The 17,311-nt window shown below is 37.3% G+C and overlaps 1 protein-coding gene across 2 annotated transcripts in view; it reads left to right on the forward strand.

Moving 5' to 3' along the window:
• Nucleotides 1–17,311, forward strand: part of atad3 (ATPase family AAA domain containing 3) — a 69,679-nt gene that overhangs the window by 38,727 nt on the left and 13,641 nt on the right. The window contains exons 14-16 of one of the 2 annotated variants that reach the window (XM_069918795.1): nt 12,854–13,021; nt 15,040–15,148; nt 16,591–16,715. In XM_069918795.1, the coding sequence (XP_069774896.1) occupies nt 12,854–13,021; nt 15,040–15,148; nt 16,591–16,599 (286 nt within the window). In that variant the 3' untranslated portion in view covers nt 16,600–16,715. Of the gene's footprint in view, nt 1–12,853; nt 13,022–15,039; nt 15,149–16,590; nt 16,716–17,311 lie in introns of those variants that run through there. The other variant, XM_069918794.1, reaches the window with a different exon arrangement.

The raw sequence follows: 17,311 nt of genomic DNA on the forward strand, positions 1-17,311 counted from the left end.
CCCCACCCAGCCTTCCTGGGGTATTTTGTGCAGTGGATAAATGGAACTGAAACTTTTGAGTAATTTAGTCATAGAGTTGTACAGTACACTAATCTCATTTGGCCGCATTAGGACAGCATCCTTCAATGCCATGCCTACTTAAGTATATTTCAGGAAATTGGAACCTGCATGAATTGAAAGTTGTTTGTGTGCCAGTTAACAAGGCCTGTTGGCATGTTTCTATCTCAGTTCAGGGAACTGAGGAGGAATTAGAGTTTTACAAATCAATGTTTCAGTATAGGAGTTGGGATGTTATGGAAAAGTTGTATAAGACATTGGTGAGCTCAAATTTGGAGTATTTGCTGATTTGGGTCATCTAACCACAAGAAAGATATCAATAAGATTGCAGAGATTTACTAGGATATTGCCCAGACTTCAGGAACTGAGTTACAGGGAAAGGTTAAACATGTTTGGACTTTTTTTTCCATGAAAAAATTAGGGGAAATTTGATAGAGCTATTTAAAATTATGAGAGGTGTAGACAGAGTAAATGTAGAGAGGCTTTTTCCACTGAGGGTAAGTGAGGTACAAACCAGAAGACATGGGTTAAAGAGGAAAGGTTTAGTGGGAACATGAGGGGGGAGCTTCCTCACACATAGTGGTGGGAGTGTGGAACGAGCTGCAAGCTGAAGTGGTGAATGTGTGCTCAATTTTAACATTTAAGAATTTGGACATACATGGATGGGAGAGGTATGGAGAGATATGGCTGGGTGCAGGTCAGTGGAACTAGACAGAAATATAGTTTGGCACAGACTAGAAGGGCCTCTTTCTGTGCTGTAATGTTCTGTGGTTCTCTAAAGATAAAGCAGCATGTTATTCTCCCCATACTTTAATTGAGAGTTGAGAACAGTGGGGGAGGAGTGATAATCAATGGAAGTTTTAAAGGGTATTTTTTTGTCTTTATTTATTGTGATTGTCATTCTCTCTTGACACTTGCCCTCTTTAAAGTGTGAAAGGCATCATCTGGAAAATTTATAAAATAGCCATTAAAGGCTGCCATAATTTTTTTTGTAGATTTCAACCCAGATCCATCAAACCCTTATTTTGATCCTGGATCAAAACAATTTATCTGTGGACTTGAACAGAGTATTGATGGTTCACACTTTGGGCAAACGAGTAATCACTATTCCTTGTATACTGGAATGTTTAATATGAATAAACCAGGCAAGACAATATTTCACTGTCTGGGAGGGTGCACATGGCTGCATTTGTAGCCTGCCGTCAAACATCAGTTGACCGCCTAGTTCAATGCAACCTTTATGGTACTCTTTGTTCCTTTAAAAAAAAATCTAATTGTGGTATCATAATTCTCCCATTTGCTGTGAAAATAATGGCAGCATAGAGGTGAATAAATTGGTGTTATGATCATTGCATATGGCCTTGAATGTTAATGTACTTAACAGCTCTTCCCAGCTAACCTCTGTAATGCTGCCTGTAAAAACACAAAATGCTTCTCCAGCAACGGTGTCTACAGATTTTTGTAATTTACTTCTGTAATGCTTATTGATTGACTCACACGCTTGCTTTTTAAAATAGCTAAAGGGTAGTCATTTTCTAAAGTTATAGGTTCACATTTCAACTAAACCATTTAATAAGCAATGGTCCTCAGTTTCAGTGGGAAAGATGTTGTCTGTGAAAGCACAAACAGGCTCGAGGAACTTGGTTAATGAAAGATTGCGGTTTTAAAATACACTTTACTTTAATTTTGAAATTCTGATGCAATCCCATTGTTTTCCTCAAAATGAGTTGTGATTATAGGTGAATGTTTAGCTCAATAAATAAAGCAATGGTTAGTGTTTTTTTAAGTGTCCCCCAAACCTCCAAGGTGATGCATATTTGCATATGAAAGTGCAGGCAGGTATTTGCAGTGTCATCCATATTTTTTTTTCCAGTGATGATGACGTTGGCTCTGAGGTGTTACTGAGTCCAGTGGTAGGATTAACCTGCATGTGCCTTCCTCTGTGTCCTCTCAGTTCTCCTGATGCTCTCATCAAAGCATCGGTTCATTAATTGTGCTGGTGTGAATTGTCCTCTAACATTCAAGTTCAGATGTAAATTGTATCACTCTATTGTGCAGACTGCAGCAGGCACAACTGCCACTGATTTCTAAGCACCACTGAGCTGTGGACTGCTGAGCAGGCTGACAGTTTTAGAGTAGAGTTTTCCCTCGACATGTGGGAAACCAGAGATGGAGAATTACTCTCTAATGAGGGAAAATATTAAAGTCTCCGACTGGCAATTGTCTATTGATCTTGTCATTATTTCAATTGTAAATTGAAAAAGAAAGTAATTTGCCAATATTTTACCATCAACATTCCTGAATGGTGCAAAGGAGATGATAAAAATTACCTTTGAACTGTTTTGCAGAAAGAATGGTGTGTATACATGAAACAAAAAAAAATCTGCACATTTTAATATTCCCAATGAATAGAATCCACATGCAATGTTTATTTTTTTAAGTATTTCAGTGATAATGATTTTAAAACTTGGGTTACTACTGATTGAGCCTCGTCTTTCAACTCTCCAAGATTTATTTCTGAAATTTCTTCAATAAGCATCTTCATTTTTCCTCCTCTTTACTACTCTTCCAAGATGCACAAACTTTGAGACACCTGCTATTACTTGCTATTATTTTACTAAAAACAATGAATTATATATTCAGTCATTTTTTTAATGACTATCCTACATACCATCTTCAAGCTCTTTTGCAATATTGCAGGTGCCAAATAAAAGTTAAGGTTCTTCTGGGCCTTTGGTGCTATAATAGCTAGTTTAATATTCCTCATCAGAGATTTATTTTGTGTGCTAATACTGCGACAGCAGATAGGGTGGAGAAAAACTATATTCTGTCTAATCCACCCAATAATAACTACAGGCAACTGCCACAAGTTCCAGGCCAATATTTGTGGAATTGGCAGTGTAGACGTCCCTTATTGCTGGCATTCTAGTGCAGTGGAGAAGGTGTGCCCCTGTCGAGTGGCGATGTCTGCGCAGCTCTGCACTGGATGAAGAATGACTCCCAAACCTGAAACGATGGACAAATTCCTTTATTACACTGTACAGGAATGAGAGATGCAGCAATTTCTGCTCACCCACGCCATAATCTGGTCCATGGTGTGCACTGCTGCTGTTGGAAGGGCAGCTGGGTTTCGAGAAGCTCTGAAGTTTTGCAATTCCTGGACAACTTTGGGACAGTAGTATTACAAGTATTTGGTAAACCCCTCTTTAACCTTGCTCAGGCCAGGTGCAAAAGCAGTTCTGTGCAACTCTTTGTTCATTCAAAATGCAGCCTTCAACTGATAGTACTATTTCCCACAAGCTAGCAGCTAAGATCCAGGGCTTGTTTGTATATTTTGTATCCATATATACATGTTAATTTGCAGTAATCTATTTTAATTTGTGCTTATATTAAACAGTGGAGCAGTTTGAGGGACCATAGACTTTTTTTGCTCATTCATGTGTAAAGTGAAGGTTGTGCATTACGTAAAGAACATTTTTAAAGAAAAAGTGACAACGGTAGAAGACCAGTTAATCCCTCAAGCTTGCTCTGCCATTCAGAACATGAATTATTCATTCTTGACCACTTTTATACTTTCTCCTCATACCCCTGACTTGTATCTTAAATGTATCTCCATCCCTGCCTTGAATAAACCTCCTTCCTAAAGGCTCTCTGGGGTAGGGAATTCCAAAGACTCGTGAATATTGGAGGGAAGGAATTCTTCTCATCCTAGTCTTGAATGGAGACCTCGTATGCCAAAACTAGATCCCCTACTCCGAGATAACCCCATAGAAGAAACCCCCTCTTAGCATCCACTGTCTCAACCCCTGTCAGAATCTTGTGGTTAAATAAGATCGCCTTTTATTCTTCTGAACTTCAAAGATGTTTTTTTAATTTTCTTTGTATTGTCAACCTTTCATCCTCCTAGCATCCATCTCTGCACTGCAAACACATATCCTTCTGGAAAAATGGACACCAAAACAGTACACAGTGTTCTCACAGCACATAAAATGCTGGAGGAACTCATCAGATCAGGCAGCATACATAGAAGACCAAAGATGGTTGACGTTTTGAGCCAAAACCCTTCCCCTCATCTCAACAAAGGTCTCTCCACCTTTATTGAAATAATTACATTTCATGGCCACAAATGTTTTTTTTTAATAGAACATTTGCTGTGGCTGAATTGTGTTTGGGCTTAAACACACTGGAGCTTGAATGTAAAGCCCAATCGCAGCCGGATGACTGAAACGAAGCTTCTACTGGTTCTGGAGTTTGCCCATGAGCCAGCACAGCTGAGGGATTTTTTTCATTGGACAGGTCACCCTTTGCTCCAGGATATCATCTGTGTAACAATGACTTGAAAATGCACACATGAATTGAGGAAATTGAGATCCTTATCTGTGAATGATGCATGTACCTCTCCGATCACTTATGTTTTTCACACAGCCGCTCCATTCCGGGAAATTATTCCCAAATTCCCGGAACGCAGTCTGTGTAAAAGGATTGGAATGGAAATGAGTGATTTATTCCCGTTCTGAAATTTTATCTACGGCACCCCTAAAAATTATTGTGGACTGCCTGCACTCTAAATTGAATACAATGTGACAGGCGACGTCAATCCACGTCTAGCCTACGCAAGCACAGCAGCTCAGGTACTTAGTCTAAACACTCAGCGATGTCCATACACAGGCCATTCTATGTGAATGGCCACTCCGGAAGGCAAGTGTGAAAATTGACGATGGGAAAATAACATTATTTATATATAAAACATCATAATTAAGATTTTTTTTTTATTTTTCACACTATGAACCATATCAACCAAAATGTGTACAAACATTTCTCATTAAATTTACACAGTGGACTTCTCCCCTTTTTTTCCCCCTTTCCCTCCCTCCCCTCTACCCACCCCCCCTCCAAAACCCATAAATATTCAACATATACAATAAAACCATAAAACAATATCTTCACACAAAGAAAAATAAACGAGAAAAATGTGTCATCTATTTATTTCACACTGAATCTAGTCGTTTTGTCTTACCATTTTCATTCTCATTTTAGGGGATGGAGGTCATAGGCAAGCTCTCTCTGATATGTTCCATGTATGGTTCCCAAATATGTTCAAATATTGTGACTTTATTTTTTAAAGTGTTATTTTTTCCAATGGAATACATTTATTCATTTCCATGTACCATTGCTGTATACTCATGCTCTCTTCCATTTTCCAAGTTGACATTATACATTTTTTTGCTTCTGCTAAGGTTTTGATAATGAATTTTTTTTGCACTTTATCCAATTTGAGGCCTCATTTTCTACTTATGTTACTTAAAAGAAATATCTCTGATTTTTTGGTATGTTTTTTTTTGTAATTTTATTTGGTATCTGATTTAGTTCTTCCCAAAACATATTCACTTTCATACATGCCCAAGTTGCATGTAATGTTGTTCCCATTTCCTTCTTACAGTGAAAATATCTATCCGATAATGTTGAATCCCTTTTTAATTTTTGAGGAAGATCATCATCTTAATAGCATTAATTCGGCCTATCATGGATAGGGATAATGGTGACCAATTGGTAAGTAAACTGCCGATCAGGTCCAATAGAGGGAAAAAATTAGTCCTAAACAAATCTTTGTTTTTTAGTAATCTTAATCCCTAAATATATAAAATGGTCTCTAGCTATTTTAAAAGGTAAACTATCATAAATAGGGACCCATCCATTAAAAGGGAATAATTCACTTTTATTTAAATTCAGTTTATATCCCGAAAAATTACTAAATTGGGCTAATAAAGATAAAACTGCAGGAATAGAATTTTCAGGATTGGAAATATATAACAATAAATCATCTGCATATAGTGATACTTTATGAATATCCCTGCAACGAATAATACCAGTAATATTGGGTGCTTCTCTGATAGCAATTGCCAAAGGTTCTAAAGCTAAGTTAAATAATAAAGGGCTAAGGGGGCACCCTTGCCTGGTGCCCCGAAATAATCGAAAATATGGCGATCTTTGGGTATTAGTAAAAACCGAGGCAACTGGGGAATTATAAAGAAGTTTAATCCAAGATATAAATATCGGACTAAAATTAAATTTTTCAAGAACTGTAAATAAATAAGGCCATTCTACTCTATCGAAGGCCTTCTCAGCATCTAGTGAAATAACACATTCTGAAGACTTATGTGAAGGAGTGTAAATAATATTCATCAATCTTCTAATATTAAAGGAGGAATAACGATTTTTAATGAATCCAATCTGGTCTTCAGAGATAATATATGGTAATATCTTCTCTAGCCTTGTCGCTAGAATTTTAGAGAAGATCTTAGAATCAACATTCAACAAAGAAATAGGTCTATAAGAATTTTTATATATATTCCAAGCTATACCTATTTTTGTTCCTAAATCTTTTTTTGATAAGGTCGATTCTAAATTGTCCTCGTATATCTGGCAAAACAAGAATCCTAGATTGGGGAAAAAATATTTACAGAAATCTAAACTAGAGGGAGGATTGGCATTACCCAACTTTAGAATTTATTACTGGGCAATTAATATTAGTTACTTAAGGTATTGGTTGAATTATTCAGAATTATCTCTAAATCCCCATTGGGTAAATTTAGAAATTAAACCAATACAAAATTTTTCAATTAGCTCTATTTTGGGAGCTGCTCTCCCTTTTACTCTTACTAAATTATATAAACAAATTGATAATCCAATGGCTAAACATACACGACATATATGGTTTCAATTCCGGAGATTTTTTGGCCTAAGTCATTTTATCTTGGAAACTCCTATTGTACTAAATTTCCTTTTTCATCCCTCTCTAATTGATCAAGCTTATTTACTCTGGAAAGTTAAAGGTATAACATGCTTTTCAGATTTATTCTTGGATAACTCTTTCATGTCATTTGAACAATTATCCATGAAATATGATTTACCTCGATCTCATTTCTTTCGATATTTGCAGATTAGGAGTTTCTTAGTTTCGACTTTACCCTCTTTTCCCAATCGGGAGACTACGACTGTTTTAGAGGATATATTATATTCAAAATTCCCTCCAAAAGGTGTGATATCTAAATTATATAATATAATTACAAAAATAAATTCTGGGACTTTTGAAAAGTTTAAAAATGATTGGGAAAGAGAACTCAACCTTCATATTTCTAATGAAAATTGGAATAAAATTCTGCGACTGGTAAACTCTTCTTCTCTATGTGCAAAACATTCACTAATACAGTTTAAAGTTGTTCATAGAGCTCATATGTCTAAAGATAAACTCCATCGCTTTTATTCTCATATCGATCCTATATGTGATAAATGTCAATTGGAAATTTTTGAGGAGTGATATATACCCTGTGTAACCAATTATACTGTATCATACGTAACCGTGTGTTTATTGTATTCTTCATAGTTCCAGAACATAATTTTTCCCATATTTCATTTTTTAACTTTATGTTTAAATCCTTTTCCCACTTCAGCTTAGGTTTATAGTTTATTTCATTTTCCTTATCTTGCAGCTTAATGTACATGTTCGTTATAAATCTTTTGATTATCATTGTGTCTGTAATCACATATTCAAAGCTACTTCCTTCAGGTAATCTCAAGCTGTTTCCCAATTTATCCTTTAAATAAGCTTTCAATTGATGAGCTGCAAACATTGTACCGTGAGTTATTCCATATTTGTACTTCAACTGTTCAAATGTTAATAAATTATTTCCCAAAAAAACAATTTTATATTCTTTTGATTCCTTTTCTCTCCCATTCTCTAAAGGAAAGGTTGTCTATTGTAAAAGGGATTAGCTGATTCTGCGTCAATAATAATTTTGGTTTTTGATCATTTGTTTTTTTTCCTTTCTAAGTGGATCTTCTTCCATGTATTAAGTAAATGATGTAGTACTAGTGAGTTTTTATATTGCACCAGCTTTTCAACCCATTTATAAAGTATGTTTCAGTACCTTCTCCCCTATTTTATTTAGTTCTATCTTAGTCCAGTCTAGTTTTTCCCTTGTCTGGTAAAAATCTGGTAAATAACTTAATTGTGCGGCTCTATAATAATTTCTAAAATTTGAAAACTGCAAGCCACCTTGATTATACCTTTCTGCTAATTTATCTAATGCTACCCTTGGTTTTCTCCCTTTCCACAAGAATTTCCTTATTATTCTCTTCAGTTCATTGAAGAATTTTTCTGTTAAAAGAATTGGTAATGTTTGAAATAAGTATTGTATCCTTGGGAAGACATTCATTTTAATGCAATTTGCACTCCCTATCAACGTTAGCGGTAATTCTTTCCAATGTTCTAAGTCTTTCTGCAATTTCTTTATTGGTGGCTGATAATTTAGTTTGTGCAGGTGGTTTAAGTTATTATCTAACCTGGTCCCTAGGTATCAGATTGCTTGTGTTTGCCATTTAAATGGTGATTCTTTTTTAAATTCTGTATAGTCTGCTTTACTCATTGGCATCACTTTTCTTTGCGTTGATCTTGTACCCCGATATTTCTCCATATTCCTTCAATTTCTTATGTAATTCTTTTACTGATACCTCTGGTTCTGTTAAGTATATTGTTGTCATCTGCAAATAAGTTGATTTTGTACTCCTCCTCCTTTATTTTTATCCCTTTTATTTTATTTTCTGTTCTTATCAGTTCTGCCAAAGTTCTGTTGCTAAGGCGAACAATGAGTGGGATAGTGGACATCCCTGTCTCATTGACCTACTTAATTTAAAGTGACTTGATACATATCCATTTACTGCTACCTTCGCCAACGGTCCATTATTACAATGCTTTAATCCAATTTATATATTTTTCTGGTAGATTGAACTTCTGTAATACTTTAAATAATTAGTTCCTCTCTACACTGTCAAAGGCTTTTTCTGCATCTAAAGCAACAGACACTGTTGGTTTCTTATTTTCTTGAACTGCGTGGATTATATTAATAAGTTTACAGACATTGTCCACTGTTCGTCTTTTCTTAATAAATCCAGTTTGATCTTGTTTTACTATTTTAGGTACACAATCGGCCAATCTGTTTACTAATAATTTTGCTATTATCTTATAGTCTGAGTTAAGTAAAGATATTGGTCTATATGATGCTAGTGTTAATGGATCCTTCCCCGTCTTTGGTATTACTGTAATTATTGCTGTCTTACATAAATCTGGCAAGTTCTGTGTTTCTTCTATCTGGTTCATTACTTCCAGGAGAGGAGGAATTAATAACTCTTGAAATGTTTTATCGAATTCTATTGGGAATCCATCCTCTGCTGATGTTTTATTGTTCGGCAGCTTTTTTAATATATCCTGTACTTCCTATATTTCAGATGGTTTTATTAGTTTGTTTTGTTCCTCTCCTTGCAATTTCAGCAGTTCAATTTTAGCTAAAAATTCCTCTATTTTATCTTCTTTCCCCTCATTCTCAGTTAGATACAATTGTTCATAAAATTCCTTAAAATTTTCATTAATCTCTGTTGGGTTTATGTAATTTGTTTGTCCTTTTTCCTTGATGCCAGTATCATTCTTTTAGCTTGTTCTAAGTTGCCAGGCTAATATTTTGTTTTTTCTCCCAGTTTGTAATACTTTTACTTTGTTTTCATTATGTTCTTCTCCACCTTGTACGTTTGTAATGTTTCGTGTTTTATTTTTTGTCCCCCAATTCTCTCCTTTTCGTTATATCATCCCTTTTTACTAGTTCCTTTTCTGTACTTACTATCTCCCTTTCCAACTGCTCTATTTACCGATTAATCCTTTTTCATCTTAGTCACACAACTTGTTTTCTGTCCTCTAATTAAGGCTTTCATTGCGTCCCATAATATAAATTTGTCTTTCACTGATCCTGTTTTTATTTCAAAATATATTTTAATTTGGCGTTCAATAAACTCTCTAAATTACTGTCTTTTAAGTAGCATGGAGTTTAACCATGTTCTTGGTGGGATGTCCTCCAGTTATATTGCTAATAACAGGGGTAAATTATCTGATAGTAGTCTAGCTTTATACTCAGTTTTCCTAACTCTCCTTTGAATATGGGCTGACAATAAAAACATATCAATCCTTGAGTAAGTTTTGTGCCTACTCAAGTAATAACATAATTGAGATCTTTGTACCTTTACCATTCATACCCAAAAACTTTCTGTTCTTGGCCAAGTGAACATTTCATGTTATGTATTCAAGTTAAAGGTGATGATGGTGCATAGTTCAGAAACTAACAAAAAGAGCAGTGGATTGCAGCTGTGGTGTTGTTAAGCCTGGATCACTGAGGAAATTAGCAACAGTCTTAAAAGTTGATTTAAGATATCATAGTATATTAGTTTATTTACTTAAAATATTTTAGCAGTATCCAATTTGCAAGTAATTAATTTGTTTACAGTGAGTTGCACCTTGTGTTCTCTCTGTAAAGTTGTATTCCTTTGCAGACTGCAGTTGGCTGCCAAATCAATGGCACAGTCAACTGTGAGTATTGACTGCCTTTGGAGACTTTCTCCTTGACTGAGGTCAGATCTATTAAGTACTTGTAAAGCTGCTCACCAACACCCCCCCCCCCCCCGAAGTGAGTCAGCGTCTTTACCTATTGTGGAACTCTGCCACACAGATCCAGAAATATTAGATGTGCCCCAAGGGCAGGTTAAAAGTGGTGCATTTAACCACTACAATTAGACAGGTTCATTGTGCATAATCAATGATCATTAACATTGGAAACTCTCAACTCTGTGTGGCCCAGTCTCACCACACATTCTCGGGTAGGCAAGATTGGTGTCAGCTCTCTGTACAGGTAGGTGTGATTTGTATGGAGACTTTGGATTGGCTCCCTGAGCACAGCTGAATTTTTTGGCTCCAATTTTTGTATTTTCAAGAGTGAAACATGAAAGTCTGCCAACGATGTGATTGTCATACAGACACACCGAAATGCTGGAGGAACTCAGCTGGTCTGTTCAGCATCCACAGGAGACAAAGATGTATTGCTGAAATTTCGGGCCTGAGCCCTCCTTCAAGGAATAAGCAGACTGAACCAGTCCATCTTACTAGTTCCCTTAATATCTTAAAAAAGTCAATCAGATAAACTTCAGTTTTCATGGAATGGATCAATCATTTGTATAACATCTCCTCCCTGAACTCTCCATGTAACGTGCATAGTTCAGAAGGACTCCAGACAGAAACCTGGATAGGATTGGTTTTAAGGGATATGAGCCAAACACAGGCAAGTGGGACAAGTGTGGTTGGACATTTTGGTCAGTGTGGGCAGGTTGGGCTGAAGGGCCTGTTTCCCTGCTGGATGAGTCCACCTTCGTTCATTTTTCTCCCTCCAAGACTCTACTGTCGAGGCTTGGCTCAGAAGTCACTTTTGTACAAGAGGATGGTTAGTGCTTGTGGAATCCATACCCCACCAAGCAACATTTCCCACAGGAAGGAAGAAAATTCCAATTAAATATGCTGTACTCAGCAATAATACTCCAGTGATTTTTTTTTTAATGGGTATTTTACAGTTGGATGCTTTTGTTATTGAGCATAAAGAACTCTTATGTGATTTTTCTTCACTGAATATCCATCAAAAATGGCAACAAACTTCATCTATTTATAGCCACAAAATTGGAAAGGTAGTTATTTCATTGTCTCAAAATGAAATGGCATACTTGCCATGAATCCACACAATTATTCTACCCATTAGTGCCAGTCTTCAAAAAAATACTTCCATTTAAACGAGCAGATTTAATGCTGGATTATGTGTCTTCCAAATTTACCCCATTATCAGTGACACACTGATACTTCCCAAAATGCACTCTCTAAACAAAAATAAAATCTAATCAAACATAATTGTGCTGCTATTTTCAATTGCTAGAGACCTTGTGCAAAATTTTATACACTTACTGAACTGCCGATGACACTGTATTTATAAAACAAAATCTTTTTGCGAACTGGATTAATAATTGTACACATTTCAGTAAGGACCATCAATAAATATGAGATCCAATGCAATCATCTCATTAAGTTTTGGTTCTCAGTCCAAGTTCTAGCACTGCTTGCTAAATTCCCTGCAGTATCCTTTTGAATCGATAAAGTTGAGAGCTGATCCCAGAGGTTTCATTTTCTAAATCTTTTGAATTCTGAGGGCTGACTGATTTTTTTTTTCCCCTGTAAGTATAGAAAGACTGATCAGATGAGGGATGAAATGGAAGCCTAAACAGTCCGGCATGGACTAGTAGGGCCAAATTGGCCTGTTCTGTGCTGAATATGGTTTATATGGGATAATTTATTTAATTTTAAAAGAAGTAAACACGAGAAGCAGAAAAATAATTTTCATTACTATCAACTCCACAGTAGGCCCTTTCAGATGGCCTTGTAAAATGGGGTTAACCAGGCAATTTACGAGGTTGGAGATCCAGGCGCAGGGCTCTTTGAAAGGCCCGAACCGAGCAAGCCTAATTAAAATCCACCTGGGTCCCAGTCAGGGAACCCAGTAAAACTGGACCCTGGGCAAACTCCTCCACCTATTTTGAAAGGGGAAATAGCTTACCTGGTTACTCTGGAACTTTAAAAGGGAACAGAAAGAACACAGGGAACCGGGGATTCCCTGTGGCTGTGTGACGTGTCACTCACCACGTCATCCGCAAGGGTGGGGATTCCCCCTTAAATTGCCGGGTTGGCAATTTAGCATGCAGGCTACGCTGCTATTTGAAAGGTGCAGGGGCCACACATGACCCAGTAATCTCACCGAGGTCCCAAGAAGGGCTACCCGATGCTGCAATTTGAAAGTGCCCACATGATATTAACCTGCCTGTATAGGTTTGTTTGAATGATAATTATAACTTGTATTGATTCATCATCTGCTTTTCCTAACAGGTTTATGCTGGTATTGGCAAGCAATCAGCCAGAACAGTTTGACTGGGCCATCAACGATCGTATTGATGAAATTGTTAACTTTGGTCTACCAGGACTGGAGGAGAGGGAGCGGCTGGTCAGGTTGTATTTTGACAAATATGTCCTGAAACCTGCCACCGAGGGAAAACAGTACGTGCTCTAACTTTGGAAATCGTGTTTCAGAGAATACAATGCAGGCTTGCTTGTGACCCTTTTATTTTAATTGCATTTTATTTTGTTTTCTAATTTCTCTTCATCCATCCCCACCCCATTTTAACCCACCTTGCCTTTTGCTCCCCACTCTCCTGTGTTTCTTTAAGCAATGGTTCATCGTAATTTTTCCTGAGAGATTATATTAATTGAGCTTCCATTATGGCTACAGGAGGTTGGAGGAGCTCATTGTTTACTGGGGAGCTAAAATGCTCTAGTCTGCCTTTAGCATGACCAGTCTGTCCTAATCTGAACTTCATTTAACCCCACCTCTTCATTTAGTTGCTTAATGTCCCTCCTACTTATTTGTTCTCCGGAATTATTCAGTGTTGGAGAAGGAAAGCAAAGGATCTGATCTGGGCATCATGAAGGCATGCATCAGTGTTAAAGGTCATAGTTCTTGTTTTTTTTTACTTGTTGACTTCCTCCTAAGGTTGAAGTCTTGTCTCAAAAGGGCAATGAGTAGTCTTTCAACAGTGCTGTAACTTGGGAAAGGGGGAATAACAGTTCACACTAAAAGCTAAATTGTTCTAAAAGTAACCAACTGTAACAATAGCAACTTTAATTTGTAAAATATCCAGGTACTTCACTGGAGGAACGTCAACCCAAAAAAAAATCAATTGGAGCAGTTGATCGAAGAATTGACCAATGCTGTAGGTTTCATCGAGTGTCAGAGGAAGTAGAGGTTGAGGGAAAGAATTCAAGAGTTTGGGCAATGGTGGGTGAAGATGTGGCCTGCTAGTGATGGTGCTTGCGATTTGAGCCAGAATTAGAGGCGATTGAATGGGGGCTGAGAAGAGAATGAGAATTTATAAATCCAAGGGTAAAACACCAAAGTCTGCAGACACTGTGGTTGAAGTAAAAACACAATGCTGGAGAAACTCAACAATGTTCTTTATGTAGCAAAAATAAAGATCCATAACTAACTTTTCAGGCTTGAGCACTTCATCGCGGCATGAGCAAAATGTAGGCAGGCGTCTGAATAACATTGTGTGATATGGGGCAAGGGGAGGAGCACAGTCCCACGGGCAGGAGGTAACAGGTGGATCAGGGAGGGCATCTGAAAGGTGGATAAGGAGGGAGGGCACCTGATAGGTGGATAAGGGAGGTAAAACCTTTATTTTTATTATAAATGCAAGGTTTGCTTAACCATCAGCCAGTGTATCTCAGCAAGGTGGAAAGGATGGTGGTTAAGATGCAAACAAGAGTTTTGAATGGCTTAGTTCGTGGTGAGAACAAATCTGAAAAGCAATCCTTGTGCAGAATTTCTAATTTCTTCAGTGGGCTTCATGGTTGCAGTTCGTGTAAAGAAGCCCTCCCTCCCCATTATCGATCTGCAGCCATACACCTGAAACCATTTGACTTTGTGATTGATTTGAGTGTATAATCCAAGCTAACAGACAAGGTAGCCCTGTCTTTTATTTCCAACCAAAATCTATCCATTTTGGTAGCTAGAAAATGCAGAAAAAAGGTTTATTTTTATATTCTGGAAGCTGTACAATCGCGCACAAAATAGGCAAACTGGTCATTCACCGTAGTACTGTTCATGGAGTGTTGATGTGCAAACATTTCTTGACCCACCCTTGGGATTATCTATGAATATGTAAAGTTCAGGCCATTGTTTTGTACATGCTGCACCTCTGGCACAGAAATGTCCCCTGGTTTAGAAGTTGCCTGCTTTATCTTAAAATCCATAAATTTGAATGTGTAGTTGAAGAATGCCCAGCTGTCAGGTGAAAATTCAACCTGAAGAAGTTAGGTACTCATGAACATTTGTATGTACTGCATATAAATTTCTTGGAAATATATGTGCTTTGTCTCTATATGTTTTTGCATGTTTTTACACCGAGGACCGAAGAATGTTCTTTCATCCAGTTGTACAGTGGTATGATACTAGTAAACTTGAACTTGAACATGTAGTTCACAGCACTTGGTGACCATCTGACTTTGCTTCACAGGCGCCTGAAAGTGGCACAGTTTGAATATGGCAAGAAATGTTCTGAGATTGCTTTGATTACTGTGGGAATGTCTGGTAGAGAGATCTCCAAGCTCGGAGTGGCCTGGCAGGTATGCTTCATTTAATTCTCATATCATTTGAGTACTTAACACATGCAGTACAACTCCGATTATTCGAAATGGTCGGGACTGTGCCTATGTCGGATAAACAGATTTTTTTTAAGAGAACTGGTCATTTTTTAAAAACAGCCCAGCAGCAAATCAATGTTTAAATAACAACAAACAACAAGGGAAAGCATTTTTAGCATTAAAATAATGTTTAATTCTCACCAAAAAAAAATGCTGATCCCCAACACATCCCAACCACCACCACTGATCACCGAGACTGACCAACTGTTGCCGCCAATCCCTGGGGAAGCTTCCCGGGCCAGTGGAACACTCACTGGTAAGTTGGCAGGCTCCTGCCTCCCCGGCCATGAGAGCTCCTGATTCCTGAGTCCCAACTCCGAATCCTCCCCTACGCTTACTGCACATGCACACGAGGTGTGCACATGGTGTACGTGAGGGGTGGGGGGGGGGGAGGGAGGGCGTTCAGCATCCATTGTGGGAGGAAGGTAATGCCACTGAGCCCGAGGTCCCTCCTTGATGACACTAGGACAAGGGATCCTTCCGACCACTTGTGGCTGGGAGACAGTGGCACACAGTTTGAGAGGGAGAGTTGGATAGAAAAGTCAACAGGGGAAGGTAAAGAAGAAATGGAAAGAGAGGGGAGGGAGTTACCTGAAACGAGGATTATCGTCATTCTAATTTCAAGTCAAGTGAATTTTTTTCGACCTGTGATGTCAGTTAGTTTCCATCAAAATTTCGGTTAAATGAGGATTTCTGATTTGTTTCAAATATCCTCATTTATCTGAAATTTTTAAAAAATTTTTGAATAAATGAGGATTTCAGAGAATCCAATTTTGGATCATCGGACTTGTAGGTAGTTAAATTTTTGGCATATGTATTTTGTCATTTTATGATCAAGAGTAAACCAGCTTCATGTACACAATGATTAGCGCTTTCTTTCTTTCCTCCCTCTCTTTCCTGTACTTTCTCCTGTTAATTGTAATTAAAACAGATGGACCAGCATACTCTCCACATTGGGTGTAGCTGCATATTGATATTTCTTGGAAACCAATTTGTTTCCCCTTTAAAGTTAAATTTAGAATTGTGTGTACATACACACTGGTTAATTTTTCCTCCCTGCTTCTTGTTTTAAAGAAAGAAAGAATATCTAACTGGATTTTTCTTCATGTGCCAATTTGGATGAACTTTTCCACACGTGCTATATCATTAACGTGATGTATGGTGATGGGGTTAATGGACAATTAAACATGGACCCAAAACCACCAGGGAATTGGCATAAATGCCTTTTGAAATAAAGGCCCACTAGTCTTTGCAGAAGGAGGACAAATTCCAGATATTTAGCCGAGTTTACTGAGTGAGATGACCTCTGTTAAAACTACAGCCTGTTCTCCCAAGTAATCCAAAATTATTGGCTCTTCACATAGGTTGATTGAAGGTACCTGAATTCTGGGAACAAAAGCCACGGAACTTTGAAGTTGCAATTATTTTTTTATTTGATTAGATAAGTAAGGCAGGTAGACTGAAGAATGTGTCATTTTTCAAAGAGGGAATAAATGCAAAGGTATCAATTTTTTGATTAAATTTATCTCTAAGATTATAAACAATATCTGATAATAAAATTGGAAAAAAATGATTACATTGACGTTCAATTTCAGTGTTCTGGCTTTAAAGATGTGCTATTACAGGCAATGTTAAAGTGGCTCAGAGTAGAAGCAGGCAAATAGTTCATCATCTCATGGATTATAAGAGTTTAAAGAGGTTGTTATTGCATTGGGTCATGAGTTGTCTCCAGTTTTGTTAATTAAGTGTAACTCTGTCAATTTTGGCAGACTCCAGAAATTGGATAAATTAGCTGCTTAAGTGACAGATGGTGTCTGATCTGCACTGGGGTTATTCCCTTGATAGTGAAAGATTTTTACTATCTAAAAGGCAATTGTGTACATTGTACCATTTTTCTTTCTAAAGGAAAGAATTTGCACTGCATTAGCATCCTGTACATCCTTTTTAGTTTCACAAAATACTGCACTCTCTATTGCTTCATTGCTATTATCAAATGTTTTGGAGGTCACAACTGTGAGATAAATGACTGCTTAGTCTGTTGATTTATGGGAGAACATTCCAAATCCTTTTCACATATTACATCGG

The sequence above is a fragment of the Narcine bancroftii genome, chromosome 2, assembly GCF_036971445.1.
Source record: "Narcine bancroftii isolate sNarBan1 chromosome 2, sNarBan1.hap1, whole genome shotgun sequence".
NCBI classification, from domain to species: Eukaryota; Metazoa; Chordata; class Chondrichthyes; order Torpediniformes; family Narcinidae; genus Narcine; species Narcine bancroftii.